The 14,566-nt window shown below is 38.8% G+C and overlaps 1 protein-coding gene across 2 annotated transcripts in view; it reads right to left on the reverse strand.

The window, feature by feature from the left end:
- Positions 1 to 14,566, reverse strand: part of MDN1 (midasin AAA ATPase 1) — a 98,717-nt gene that overhangs the window by 42,143 nt on the left and 42,008 nt on the right. For both annotated transcript variants that reach the window (XM_083831500.1, XM_083831499.1), the window contains exons 39-55: positions 14,450 to 14,557; positions 13,034 to 13,222; positions 12,127 to 12,216; positions 11,756 to 12,016; positions 11,338 to 11,608; positions 10,827 to 10,986; positions 10,398 to 10,514; positions 9,088 to 9,296; positions 8,295 to 8,440; positions 6,331 to 6,533; positions 5,060 to 5,280; positions 3,909 to 4,022; positions 3,148 to 3,280; positions 2,121 to 2,230; positions 1,444 to 1,577; positions 568 to 728; positions 131 to 251 (exon numbers count right to left, since the gene is read on the reverse strand). In XM_083831500.1, the coding sequence (XP_083687626.1) occupies positions 131 to 251; positions 568 to 728; positions 1,444 to 1,577; positions 2,121 to 2,230; positions 3,148 to 3,280; positions 3,909 to 4,022; positions 5,060 to 5,280; positions 6,331 to 6,533; positions 8,295 to 8,440; positions 9,088 to 9,296; positions 10,398 to 10,514; positions 10,827 to 10,986; positions 11,338 to 11,608; positions 11,756 to 12,016; positions 12,127 to 12,216; positions 13,034 to 13,222; positions 14,450 to 14,557 (2,748 nt within the window). The remainder of the gene's footprint in view (positions 1 to 130; positions 252 to 567; positions 729 to 1,443; positions 1,578 to 2,120; positions 2,231 to 3,147; positions 3,281 to 3,908; positions 4,023 to 5,059; positions 5,281 to 6,330; positions 6,534 to 8,294; positions 8,441 to 9,087; positions 9,297 to 10,397; positions 10,515 to 10,826; positions 10,987 to 11,337; positions 11,609 to 11,755; positions 12,017 to 12,126; positions 12,217 to 13,033; positions 13,223 to 14,449; positions 14,558 to 14,566) is intronic.

Consider the following 14,566-nt stretch of genomic DNA (forward strand, 5'->3'; position numbering starts at 1 on the left):
CAAGTCCAAAAGGAATGCCTTTTTGCTGGACTGGAGAGGAAGTACTTTCCTTTCTTAAGGGTAAGGATCATTTCAAAGGTATTTGGACATCACTGGAAATTCATATCTTTTGCAAGCAGAGTATCAATACCTTAAAAGGAAGAGGTCTTCCTAGTGACTTTTGTAATAGCTTCATATTGGCAGAAATACCAACAGGATTAGCCAAGCAGTTCTGAATCTGCTGTGAAACAGACTGGATTTCCTTGGAAACCCTTGGAGGAAAGACAAAAAACTCAGTGAAGTTTGAGTAAAAAAAAAGTATGCATCTGAAAAGTCTCTTATCCTTCCACTACAAGTACAGAAAACGAGTAAAATTCTAGGTGATCATATGGCCAAGGAGAATCCCAACACTTAGAAATCTGAATTTTAATACTGAACAGCTATTTAATACATTGCACTTTCATTACCAGCAGAACACAATTTGGACACCAACAGCAAACAACACTAATTAGCTATAATACTTCAAAAAAAAAGAGGGAGGGTAAATTACACTATCATTTAACACAACCAGAGATCAAAGCCACTCACTTGTGCTGGTCTGATCCGATAAGCATCTGAGGAATTCTGTCAATTAGATGTTTCATAACCCAGTGCCAGTGCAAAGACAGAAGTGACAGCCCTGGTGAATCCACTGTCAGAGTGTCAGAGACTGCCCAGAACCGGTCACGCCACAGCAAGCAATACAAAATCTAACGAGACAAAAAGGTTAGTAATGTGCTGAGCCCTGCATGTTACAGAGTACTTCATACCTCAAGCAAGAGAAAATTAAAAATCACTGCCATTTCTGTTAGCTTTTCAGAGTCACGCTGTGCTTTATACAGAACTACAGCTCAACTCTATGTTCTCTAAAAAAGCTGCATGACTCTGCTGGCAGGAACTACACAAGTGAAGCAATCCCTGGACCAAGTTTACAATGCTGCTCTTAGATTTTAGAAAAATTATCCTCATGGTGTGAAAAGGGAGTAGAAGTGAACCACCACTGTGACCTGCATGTCTGCTGTCCAGGTTAAGACAGCTGTATCTGACCTGGGTGTGGATACTCCCTTCATCATCAGTGGAGAGAAACAGGCACTTCTATGGCACAAGTCATACCATCGTAAGCAAGCACAGAAGGCCAGATGATAAAGTTCAGCAATGGATATCTACATTCCAGGAAGGATAGCTCCTACGCAAAGTATCTGCAGGCTGAAAACCTACATTCCACACAGAAGCAGTGAGAAGACAGAGCAGAAATACAGCCACTGAAATAAACAGAGTACCCCGTAATTATTTGCCTCATTTCAGGCATATTCTGAATACCAACAGAAGCACTGTAGTTTATTTCATGGTCCCTGAAAACGAGAAAGTGTTCTGCAGACTAATTTCACGCTACTTCTACTAATGTAGTATGAAAAGTCTACTCACATCATGCATGTCATCATCACTTAAGGCCACCTGAGTAGATGTCACCCAGTGAAGTGCAAACGCATCCCAAAGTTCAAAGAAAACAGCAAGGTTGACCACGATCGCATGAGGAAGGGAGTTGTAACTTCCTGGATCTGAAGTTTGGGAAAGAGGGAAAGAAGGGAGAGACTGAATAACCTATCCACATAAAATGTCAACTTAATGGTTGATTTTAAAAATCACTAGATACTCCGTGTGTTAAAAACAAAAACAGAAAATGAAAAAGATCTAAGATTCAAAGTAACAAAATATTCCTTCGCTATTTGCACAATTCTCTATTGTCTCTATACATTTAATATAGTAAAAAGAACTTTGCTATTCAGATTAGCCAAAGACAGAACACAAACCCAATTTCTCTCTGTCATCTTCATAAAGTTTAGATAATTAAGAAAAAGACATGCACTCATCTCGTAGTAGAGGCTGGACAGAAATGCTGCAGCATAAGGTGTATCTAAGTTAAGAATAATGTGTTATATATCATTTTAGTCCTCATCTGACAGCTTTATATTCACACAATCTTCCTTCACACATTCAGGATACACCGTATTTAAAGTGCCTATTTCATAACAGTGAAGATTAACTGTATTTCAAATTGGCTATAGAACCAAAAGAAAAAGCAAAAAAAGAAATCAATCCACCTTTACGGAAATCTAGAGACATTCTTAAGGCACTATTTCTTGGCTTCTTGCTAGTAATCAAAGTCTTCTCAGTGTAGCTCCTTTTTTCTCGGTCAAGAAATAATACTGCCCTGAATTAAAAATAAAGTTATTAGAAATCCAGCATCGTTAACTTAAAGACTTTGCCTTATTAGAGTGACGAACTACAATGTGACATTAGATATTCCACTATATTATGAAACAACTATCAAGTGCAGCATAAATAATTGCCTGAATATGGTTTCAGCAGAAGCACATTTCACAAAAAGCAGACTCATTACTTCAGCAAAGGAAAAAACAGTGGGATACTAAGCAGATGCAACACTAACACTTGTAGGATACGTGAGCAGCTGTTTCCTTATATTGCAAATATAAAGTTTGTGCGCCAGTGCTTTTTCTTCTTACTAGGGAATTTTGTCCAAAATATCAGACATTTCAAACTGCTGTTCCCACATTTTTATGCTTTACTCCATAATTCTGGTTTGTCCTAGAAATGGAGAGCAACTTTTTACACAGGCAGTGATAGGACAAAGGAGGATGTTTTTAAATAGGAGATTTAGATTAAATGTTAGGAGGAAATTCTTCATTCAGAGGCACTCACAGGTTGCCCTGAGAAGCTGTGGATGCCCCAACCCTGGAGGTGTTCAAGGCCAGGTTGGATGAAGCCCTGGACAACCTGATCTAGTGGGTGGCATCCCTGCCCATGGCGGGGGAGTGGAACTAGACCATCTTTAAGGTCCCTTCCAGCCCAAGCCCTTTTATGATTCTATGATACTCCAACCTACAAGGAATATTGGGAATTCTGCTCCCTTGTATCGAATGATTGTTTTTAGTCCACAGCTACAGAAAGCAGGAGCAAAGAATTTAAATATCTATACAAAATCTCTGCCAGGTATTTCAGATAACATCTGTTGAAACCTAAAAACATACTTGGCAGATACCACAACAGTTTACAAAATACTGATTACAGTCATTGGGCAGTCTTCACAAGTTTTTTTTTGTAACCCACCGGTTTGCTACAGACTTCAAAAGGATTAGAAGCTGATCTGTGTGTTCTGTTTCTGTATCAAAGTTCATGGAATTTCTAATAATATCCAAAAACTGCATATTCCATCTTGGGTCCAGAGGCATCACATGCTCATCTGGAAAGGCAGACAAGACAAGACATGACAGTATTGACAACATTATTGGGTGAAAGACTTTCCTCAAACCCCTGTCTCTACAAGAACTTTAGAAAGAAAAAGATGGAATCCTAAGAGATTTCACAAACCTAACAAGCTTGGAAAGGAAACCATGGGCCTCAGTTCCTTGTAAATCACAGAAGGAAAATTATAAACCTCAGTACAGGTATAAGTACAGTGTAAGTATCTCAGGTTTAAGATAGGTCAGCATGGTAAGTATTAGGAAAAAAAACGGAAGGCCTCAACTATTCAGTCAGAAAGGCCGTAGATACATGCAACACTCTTAAGAACATCACTTCCTAAATCGGAACTGTAGGAGTACACCGAAGTCACAAGATACACTGAGGATTTCTTGTCGTAGCACTCTCATCTAATTTGCATTGGATGAATACATTTAAATGACATTATTTGCAGTTCTTGACAGCAAGAATACCTTTGTTCTTGGATTATTTTTCCCCAACAATAGCAATGTGCAGTTAGAATTGAGCCTGTTTTATTACACACATTTCTTATGTAGGGATGCAGTGTGTTCAGAAAACAAAGAAAGGAAGCACCGATGTCTTTTATCATAATTTTTTTTCAGAAGTACCTGTCATACTTGGCTGTAGCAACTTGATCATGTTACTGATTCCAGATGAGAGGGAACTGGCATAGAAACTACCAAGGGCGACAGAACCTGCTTCCAACTGAATCCGCACTAGATCTGCAGATGAAGAACAGAGCGCATACATGTAAGAGAGCATTTAGTTCAAACAAATAAAATTAACTTCAACTGAGCCTGCACAAGCAGCCTGAACCTCATCTGTGCATGAACTCTGGACACATGCCAGTTGAGCTAATATTTTCAATTAGCTCCAAGAGTCTCCTTGAAAGCAGTCGAAATATCACAGCCAAACAGGTAAATCCAGTAAAGAGTTCTAGTTAAACTGGTGATAATGTTATTAAAAATATGGTTTGCGGAAAACCGTAAGATTTTACCTTCAAATCTTCCTCTCAGTGTACCTATTTTTGATTGATTGATTTTTTTTTAAATTAAGAACATGTAAGAGCATACTTATCATTAAAATAACTTTCTACATATATATATATATATATTTATTATATAGACACACCTGTCTGGAAAGACAGCTCTCTCTCAATCATGTGGGGACAACACAGTCTGAAATTTCATGGAACATAAGACAGTTGTCTGTGTGAATTACTTCTTCTAATGCCTAACTTCTCCACAAGTTTAATACGATTAATAATAAGCAATGAAGACCTCACCTCAGCTGCTATCCTGAATATTCAGGCAACACAGCTTCAGGAAACCTCAGTTTTGCAGTTTCCTGACTTTCTAACCATTTGCATTTTAACACCAAATAAACAGAAGGCATTTTACTGTTTTTACTATCACTACCAAAAAAAACTGAAGAGAATGTCCTATTTTCTTATATAAACCACGAGGCATCCAAAAATAACTGCAATTTAGAAGTAGTACAAGTTAAATACATGCTCCACTAACAAAAGGCAATGTTTAAGCCAAAATCTCCTCCTGTCCCTAACATGCACAACCTGTTTCTGTCTCTCCCTGGAGTCTCAAACCCTTGATTTAATATGCTGAGAACTTCCATACTAGATCATTTGAAAGGTCTGGATGTTCTCATTTAAGACTTATGATTTACGAATATACAATGAATCATTCATGAATATACAATGAATCAGCCTGGAGGCAAAAAAGAAAGTTAAATAATTACATACCTAGCCCCTGTGGCAGATTTTTGGCTAAGTAGTTAAGCCATTTAACTCTCAATGTCCAATCTTGATTGGTTGCCTTTTCTATGAAAAATTTCACTGAAGCCTGGAGGACTTCTATTTTGTCCCTCCAGTCTGCATCTATCTCAACAGCACTGAATCTGAGATTCTCAGGATTAGTGGACTGCATAATTTTCTGAAGATCTTGCAGAGTCAGTGGTAGCGTCCTGAAACACAAAAAGAATTGAAGATCAGCAATTAATGGCTCAAACTACCGCTTCCACTTTGCAAGTCAAACTACTTGCCATGCAACTGTCTTTATGCAGGAAGATAACAATGCAATAATTGCTCTTTTCCTTTCTTGAGCTCCAAAGCCAGTGTCTAACTGCAGATCATCTGAAGGTGTCTACTACTAGGAACTCATTATTTACCAAAAATTCATGCAGTGCCAGAAGTGGATACGCACAGCATTTCACTAAGAAATTATAATTCAATCTGTGCACTAGAAGGATACGTGAAGGTACACGACAAAAAGATATGGAGAGGAACGTCACTGATAAAAGAACAGCATGTTGCTAGAGTTCTACTATTTCTACATCAATAGTAACTTCCACAGCTTGTTCTGTCACTAAAAGCAAACCATAGTACCTGCCCCCAGCGTGTCACAAAGCAAAGCAAGCAGGCAGATTTTGCACCAGTGTTGTGAAAATAACTGTTACAATGTACAAGAACTCATTTAATGAGTTCTTGCATATGGCCCCTGTACATAAGAGCTCTTGCAAACAGCTCTGCTTGAACGAGGAATATTGTTCTTTCACTTGAAGCCACTGGAACTAAAATACTTGATAAATAATTGTTTAGATGAAAGCAAGAAGTACAAAGGATCATTTATGTATTTACAACTAATTACTTTTTTTTCTCAATCTCAAAAGGAAACAAGATTTGGGAGGCTTTTATCAGCTTGTAAATCAACTTCACATTTCCTGCTAAATGCCTACTCCTAACTCAACTGAGAATGGGTCGCGTGTACTTACTGAAGATGAAACAGAGTTATGTATTTTGGACTGAAGAATAAAACAGTAAATAATTAAATCTGTTTGCAGTAGTTGTGTGTAAAGGTAACAGGAGCTTCAGTACCAGAGTACAACTACCAGTCTCTACTCGTACAATTTGCTCAAGACAAAGTTTTGCAGGGAACAATGACATGTCAGCAGTACTACTCACATACATCTTGTTTCTTATAAATTTATTAGATTAAAAAAAAAAGACTTTCCTACCTGTAGTTTTTAAGGTTTAGTCTATTCAGACAATACATTAGGACCTGTCCATCACTCCGGACGGTTGAAAGAAGCGAGTCTTCAGCTGTGAACAGACCCGTAGGTAGGGAGTCTGGCCAGAGTCCCATTGCTAGCAGGGAGTCAGCCCGGATTTCATGGGAAGCCAGAGATGAAACATGCTTCGTAACCAATTCTAACACAAGCTACAACAACAAGAAAAAACAGAAAAACCAAAAGCAGTTTAAAATCATATTCAAACAAGCATGCAAGTACAATATCTCAGGCAGCTCTAATTACACATATTTACTAAACAATCATTATAAACCAAACAATCTACAAACACTACATAACCTACACGATGAAGTACCATAAAATTTCAACCATAACTGGAGTAACATACTGTACATTTAAAATACAAAGTGAATATGGCTGTCTCCAGATGACAGTGTGCACATTGTTTCAGGCTACAGTTTAATCATTACCAATATCCCAAACTCTCAACTGAAGCTGCTAAAAAAGGGCAAGCATCAGAATTCAATTGGGATATACTCTGGCTCCCTTATGTTGCAAGAGCAAGCCACTGTCTACAAAGTGGTCAATAAACCGTATTTATCCCCTGGTGAATATCTCAATAAGCAAATTCCAGATAGACAGTTTTCATGCAACTCTCACCTCACCTCTTCTTCTAGTAGCATACCACCAGGCTGAGAAAATAGAATTGTAGAATGGTTTGAGTTGGAAGGGATCATCTAGCTCCACTCCCCCGACATGGGCAGGGACACCTTCCACTAAACCAGGTTGTTCAAAGCCTTATTTTGATGGGGCATCCACAACTTTTCTGGGCAACCTGTTCCAGTGCCTCTCCACCCTCAAAGGAAGAAGTTCTTTACAAATTCTAATCTATGCCTACCCTCTTTTAGCTTAAACCCATCACCCCTCACCCGGTCACTCCGCTCCCTGACAAGGAGTCCCTCCACAGCTTTCCTGTAGGCCCCCTTTAGATATTGGAACATTGTTATAAGATCTCCCCGGTGCCTTCTCCTTTCCAGGCTAAAGGACCGCAAGTCACTCAGCCTGTCTTCACAGTAGAAGTGATTCATCCCTCTGGTTATCTTCATGGCCCTCCTCTGGACTCACTCCAACAGGACCATGATCTCTCTCGTGCTGGGGGCCCCAGAGCAGAACGCAGTGCTCCAGGTGGGGTCTCACAGAGCACAGCAGAGGGGGAGAATCACCTCCCTCACCCGGCTGGCCACGCTGCTTTTGATGCAACCCAGGACGCAATTGGCCTTCGGGACTGCAGGCACGCATTGCTGGCTAATATTCAATTTCTCATCCACCAACACCTACCTCTAAGTCCTATTCCACAGGGCTGCTCTCTATGCACTCATCACCCAGCCTGGATGTGCTTGGAATTGCCCTGACCCAGGTGCAGGACCTTGCACTTGGCCTTGCTGAACCTCATTAAGTTCTCATGGGCCCACCTCTCAAGCCTGTCCAGGTCCCTCTGGATGACATCCCTTCCCCTCCTGCTTGTCAACTACACGACTCAGCTTACTGTCATCAAGTACGTCATGAAAGGACAAGCAACAGCGGAAATTCACTGCTCTTTACTATTCAACACCAGTAAACTACTTCCGGAGCTGCAACTGATCTGCTGGAGTAAGATACATGCAGAACTGTAGTGCTTACACTGGAGACAAAAAAGGTTCAGTCTAAAAAGGTTCAGTCTAGGATGTACAGAAAATACCCCAATGCCCTTTGATCCATCTTCCTCATCACCTGACAGACACCTTCAGAAAGTGTTTTGTTTCACCTCTCCAAGAGCACCATCTTCATCAACCCCTTGCTCGGGCTCTTTGCAAACAGGAACTCAAACTCTAGCTTTATGAAATGTGATGCTTCGTGATATTTTTTGCTTATCTAGATGATGTAAGAAGAATTTTCAAATACGGGACTTTTACCTTTTGATTCATCTGCAACTGTTGTGAGCGGCCATAAACTTCCCAACAAGCTCTGTAAAATGACTTTGCTAATCCAAAGCCTCTTTGTATCTGCTGCACAGTTAACACAGCAGCTTGAAGCAAAGGTGACAAAGATGACACAGAACCTGAAAGACACACAGCACTTAGGGTAATATGAATATTAAGTAATTGGCACCCCTTTAACCCTCTGAGGACAATCACTACTCTTGTAGTCCCTGAAGATCCTACCAGGTCCTCATATTTGAATGGGTTCTTCGCAAGGTTGAGAAAAATCTGACGAGACTGTAAAATTACAGGTGACCAGCTCAAAATAAAACACCAAGCAGCTGAGGTGATGAATGAAATTGTCATCTTGCTGAAATGAACAGCTTGAGCAGGCCTTGTGCAAACCCTCTGTATTGCTGCTTTTCGCTTAGAATATATTGCCTTCCTTACAGCAACAGCCAATACATATATCATGCCAGTGTCTGATGCCTCCTGACAAAGTACATCAGTTCCTCCCTGTCTCCCCCTCCCCTTTTTTTTTTAAATGACTTGGGCCTACTTCCTGAGAATGCAAAAAAGCAAACAACAACAACAAAAAAACAAACCGAAAATAAACCTACCACCACCCCATGACCATCAAAGGAAACTGATTACACTTTTATGCCTTTACATATATCTGGGTGTTACACAATATAATAACCAAGCTTTTAATGTTAAAGAATTAATACAAATATGTGGAGGGAGCCCAAGCTGGTGTTAGTAAAAATACTGAACAGATTTTTCTTACCTGGTATTGCTGTCTTGGTTTCTGAATGCACAGCCAGGAGTGCTTCACAGATGTTATCTCCCACTAACCCCAAGCCATGCAGCAGTAACTTTAAATCCAGACTGTCCAATACATTTCCATCATTTTCCCCAGGAATGTAAATTTCAATCCCACGATTCCGCATTGCTCTGGATATTTCCCCATGAACAGGATCCATGGAAAGGAAAAGCCTGTCAAATATTCATAAGATATAAGTTAGGACTTTAAACTACTACTCTGGAACCACCAAATCTCCTTGTCCATAAAGTAAACTCATTTTTATAAAAATGGCAATACTGATATCTAGAAGTTAGAGACACACTCGCTGAATTTAAATGAGAGATGTGTATGTATAATTAGATTTTGAAATTAGCCACAGAGATAGTGCATTATTTTTTCCTTAGCTACATCTGAGCTATGTCTACTTTATCATTTGCCAGCTTAAAAAAATAGAAGTTAAACTGTGCCTGAGCTATCAAGAAGGCTTTCAATTCTTAGCAATTGCTTCAGATAAATCTGTGCTATTTAAAAACCAAGGTATTGTCCACATCCTTAATACTATCAGCAAACTCTTACAAACATGAAAGGAAAAGATTTCTGAGATAAAACACAGCAAAAATAAGTGTCTGAAAGTCTTGTTTCCAATTCAGATGAACCAGGGCATATCAGTGCCTATATTCCTTCCATAAATTTCAAAAAGGTAGAAATTATACAGCATACTTTGTATGTTCTCCTCCCATCCTCCCATCTCCCACAGAGATTACTTCAATTCTGAGAGAATCAAGACAGACAAGCTGGCTGTGTTTGTTTATATTTTGTTTTTTAAATTCTGTCACTGCAGGAAACATGAATTCGGAAAAACAGGAAAAAGATGGAAAAAGAAGTATTATGTTGACACCCCGGTTTTTATTACCAACACATATGAATAGCTCACCATCTTTAACATTTGCATCCTAAACTCCATTTGCAGTAAGATAGGGAAGTGCTGAAATCCTCAAATAGAAATGAGGATTTAATTCCTAGAATAATCAAGACAGAGTTATACTGCTACAAATTTTCCAATGTAATAGTCTGCAGTGGAACAGCAATAAAAAGCCAAGCCTCTTAAGATCTGTATCGTATGTTCATCACCCTGTTCACGTTCTTCCTCACCAGGCAGACAGTGCCAGTGCAGTACACTGAAATAGGAGTAGCATTCAAAATACCAAAAGACTGGCTCACAGATGACATTTTTTCCTATACCTACTATTCGTTTGGAAAAAAAGAATTAAAAAAGCAGAAAAGCAAAGCACCTGAAGTTTGGATGAGGAGTTATTGTAGGAACTGTGCCATCTATCACACCTCTCTCACTCATGGTAAGAACACCTCCTGGTTCAAGTAGAGCATTTAAGCGGTCCAGCACAGAGGGGCTACATTCAAAAGAAAAATTATATCATTATAAAGAGGTAACAGTTCAATCCCCTCCTGATCCAAAATCAAAATGGCACTAGCCTTAACCAAAAAGCCAAACAGACAATTATAAGGTAACAGGAAAACTATCAACTGCTAAGCAGTTTAAGAAGGAAGATACTCTTTCAGAGAATGAAAGTTACTCTCTCCCATGTATTGCCAGCTACGAAATGCAAAAATGTTCAGTTGTAAACACATTCACTAAGAGGCTAAGTAAACTAGGGAGGTCAAGAAATTTACGCAGTGAAACAAAGTTCATGAAAATCTCTTACTTGCAGAAGTTAACATTGTCCATCAACAGCCAGTCTCCACACTGCAGGGCCTGAACCAACATCCCATCCACCCACTCAAAAGTGCCATGGCTCTTACAGTCAGCAGCCTGGGCCTGCTGCAGCTTGAAACACCGGAACTCTTCCACCAAGAGAGCAAACTCTGCAAGAAAGCATAACTTACATCAAGACATGCATTACTGACGTAGTTTCCTGTTCCTTTCAAGAAAAATGGAAGTTATTTTGCTAATAAACACCTACGCTTCCTACCTTTTAGGGGAACATAGCAGAGGCTCTGACTCTGCAAGTAGTCACCCATGGGCAAAACCCATAGGGACACAAGAGTTTTGCAAGCACAGAAATATAAACAGGAGAGAAACCTTTCTCCAGCCCTTCTCTCCAGTTAGAGAGAACTTACAAAAAACAGTTTTCTCAAGCTTTCACTGCAGGTTCATAGGTCTTTCTCGTTTTCTTCAGAGGAACATAGAGTCTTACGTCACATCATCATACATACCTGCCTTTGAGAAAGAACTTATTTTGTTGTTCAGTCGCTGGGTAAGTACAAGTATTCCCTCCAGTTTGCTCACTAATTCAGCTGTGACACTTCTACCTCCTTCACCCAGAGATTTGGGTTTGTAATTCAGGATGAAACTGCTCCAAGCACGCAGCACAAGTTCAGCATCATCTGCACAAACTTCTGTCAGGAGAAGACTGTCCCTTACTAGTGTGCTCACAACATTCTCCACTTTTTCCAACAGGCGCTGCCATGGCCTATTAATATCCACCTGTAAACATGCCATTGGAGAGTTAGTTTATTCAGAAGGCTGTGGTGCCTAAGGCTTCACTTGCTCGTTAAACACTAAGATCACAGTGGACTGGCCACTGTTAGGTAGAAAGGAAAAACAGTGCTTTATTGCCAAGAAGATACTTACCTGTTCAAATCCACCCAGGAGTTCTGTTGTATCCATCGCACTGTTCATTGCCATGATTTTCAGTCGATGGCCAGTCAGATGGGCCAGTAGCTCAACAAGACTGGTTTTGCCAACAGCTGCAGGGCCCACCAGGATTACCATCCAGCTCATGTGCACACATTTCATTATGGACTCAAGGGACTGCAGCGAATGATGCAGAAGTGACAGATTTCTGCCAGGACGAGGAATATAGTTGCCACGAGAAAGAACTGAATAACCAATCTAGAAGGGATGAGAGCCACATAGGTGAGTACAAGAAAGGAAAATGTGTGCTCAGATGCACAAATTGCTTCCTTCTCTCACCACTCCTTTACGTCTTGCCAACAGCTTACCTGAATGTTATATGGAGTGATGTGAAAATCTCTTGTTCCTGTGTATACGTCAGCCTCTTGGCCAAAAACGTCCTTAAATACAGATATAACCTAAAACAGTTGAAAGTGCAGATGAGACTAATAAACTTATCCATTGTTTTAAAGACGTGTATCGCAAGTAGCCTTCCCTTCTCAACTTCACAGCAGTGTCATAGTAGTCACAAGACACAGCTTAGTCACAAATGTCATTCAAAGTGCAGAAAATAAAGTGAGTATGAGCTACCAACAGCATCTCCTTCATTTACCACACTTCCTGCAATTTGGAATACTGTAAGTAATGTTTTGCTAACAAAATAGTAGTGAAGAAATGACTCCGTGAGTTCTTTGATAACACATGAAAAAAGACTGTAATACCACAGGAGAAGGAATGTAAACCCATGAGAAAAATATCCGGTCACATTTGGTAAGCGTCTTCAGTCTCACAGTTTGACGTCTAACTTAATACCATTGAGGTGTGAAATTAAAAAACAGGCAACAGAGGGCTAAGTAGTTGGCGAAGGGCTGTTTCTCCTCTCTGCTCTTTCCCCCCCCAGAAATGCAGGCAAACCATTCAGTTTCTGTAAGAATGTTATTTAGCACTGAATCACAGAACAATATGGTGTTTTGCTCTTGTTTTAAGTCCTTTGTTATTCTACTTGTATGTACATCGGCTTTCTGCTTTTATGCTAATAGATAATTAAATTGATATTTTAAAAGACAATTGGAACTGATATGGATATTAAAACAAAAAAGTCAAAACAAACCTATTTTTCTTTTGAACAAGGCGATATCTAAGAATGAATTGCAAGGCACTTTCAAATTTACATTTCAGTTTCTGGAAATACTTCTTGACAACCTGAACAGCCAGGAAAGAGAACACACATCTTACCTTTTCTTTGTCCTCCCTAGTTCTCATTCTTTCTCCATATACCAAAAATACATGCTGGCCTGGATCGTAACAACCTGGCGACTGGTCAACAAGCATAAGCTGGCACCAGCGGAAAAGATCACGTAAGTTGAACTCCCAAGGTCCTCCTTTCTGTCCCCACTTTTTTTCAGCCATTACTTCTTTGTCAATCTGAAAAAAATAGTAATTAAAAATCATAAATATATATATATATAATTTATAATTATATATATTATATATGTGTATATATATGTATTTTACACCATCCGTGTACTGGTCTCCAAATATTAAAAAATAAATAAAAATTCATCTGAATTTCTGCCTTTGGCACCACTTAAAAGACAGACAACAGGAGAAAGAAAGTTGTATTCGCTTTCCTGAAGATGTCAGAAACTAAATCTTGATTTAGATTGTTTCCCATGTACTAATTCTCTATCATGCTACTCAAAGCTGAATTGATGAATTCACCCCCACACCCCAGTACCATAAATGAATGGTTAGTAAGATGCTGCCACAAAGTATTTTATTTAAGGCCACAGAACGCTACTTTCTCTTAACATTACTGCAATTTTTTTGTTTCATGACATGAAGATTAATTGTGATTAAATGCAATTTCAGAAGCATAAGCATAAACATGCTGTGAATTTTAAATCCTGCACTTTTCACAAAATCTAAGCCAAAAATAAGCTAATAAGTTGATTTATTGTAATTAATGCTTGTTGAAAACCTTTTAAATTAGAGCAATTTTAGATCTGAGCATCTCTGAATCCTTTGGCATAGACAAATCCTATCAGGAAAGATTTTCCCTTTTTTAGTCTCACTGTTTCAGAAAAACGCTACATATCCTTCAAAGCTTCTGCTTCTGAGAAGGTCAGGTGCTGCTTTCACTTGATCCTAATTACTCTAACAACAGCCCGTAATAAAAAGCAGATTAGAAATTCAGACAGAAATATACATGTTCTCTCTTATTAAAGGGAGAGCTCATTTTGTTTCTGCTTTAAGAATAGCCATTATGTATACAAAACTTATTTTCTCAACTTACTTCATCAAGATACCAAACCATAATTATGTCCAAAATTTCATAAAACAAAGTTTTTAAAAAAATATTTAACAATATATGTAATATGTTTATATATATGTATATATATTAACAATATATATCTTCCTTGAAAAATAAACGCCTCTTCAGTTACCAACCAACTAATCACATCTGATTGCAGTGGTAAAAGAATTCACACGGTATTTAATAGTGTTCTTTACTTTCTTCTGCATATATTTCCATTCCTCTTTCACCCACACACTTCCCTACAGAAGTGCTGGGAAATATAACATTAGACTATTTTTTTTAATCTTATTGTATTCTGCTTACTTCTACATAAAATTAAAATGTATATTTACCTTGTTATTGAAAGCAACCATTTTAGCAATAATACTTTTATCAATGGCAGGAAACAGTGTATTCCCAATAAACTCCATATCTGCTGCTGACAGTGGATCAACATACACCTATAGAAT

The sequence above is a fragment of the Anser anser genome (assembly GCF_964211835.1).
Source record: "Anser anser genome assembly, chromosome: 3".
Classification (NCBI taxonomy): Eukaryota; Metazoa; Chordata; class Aves; order Anseriformes; family Anatidae; genus Anser; species Anser anser.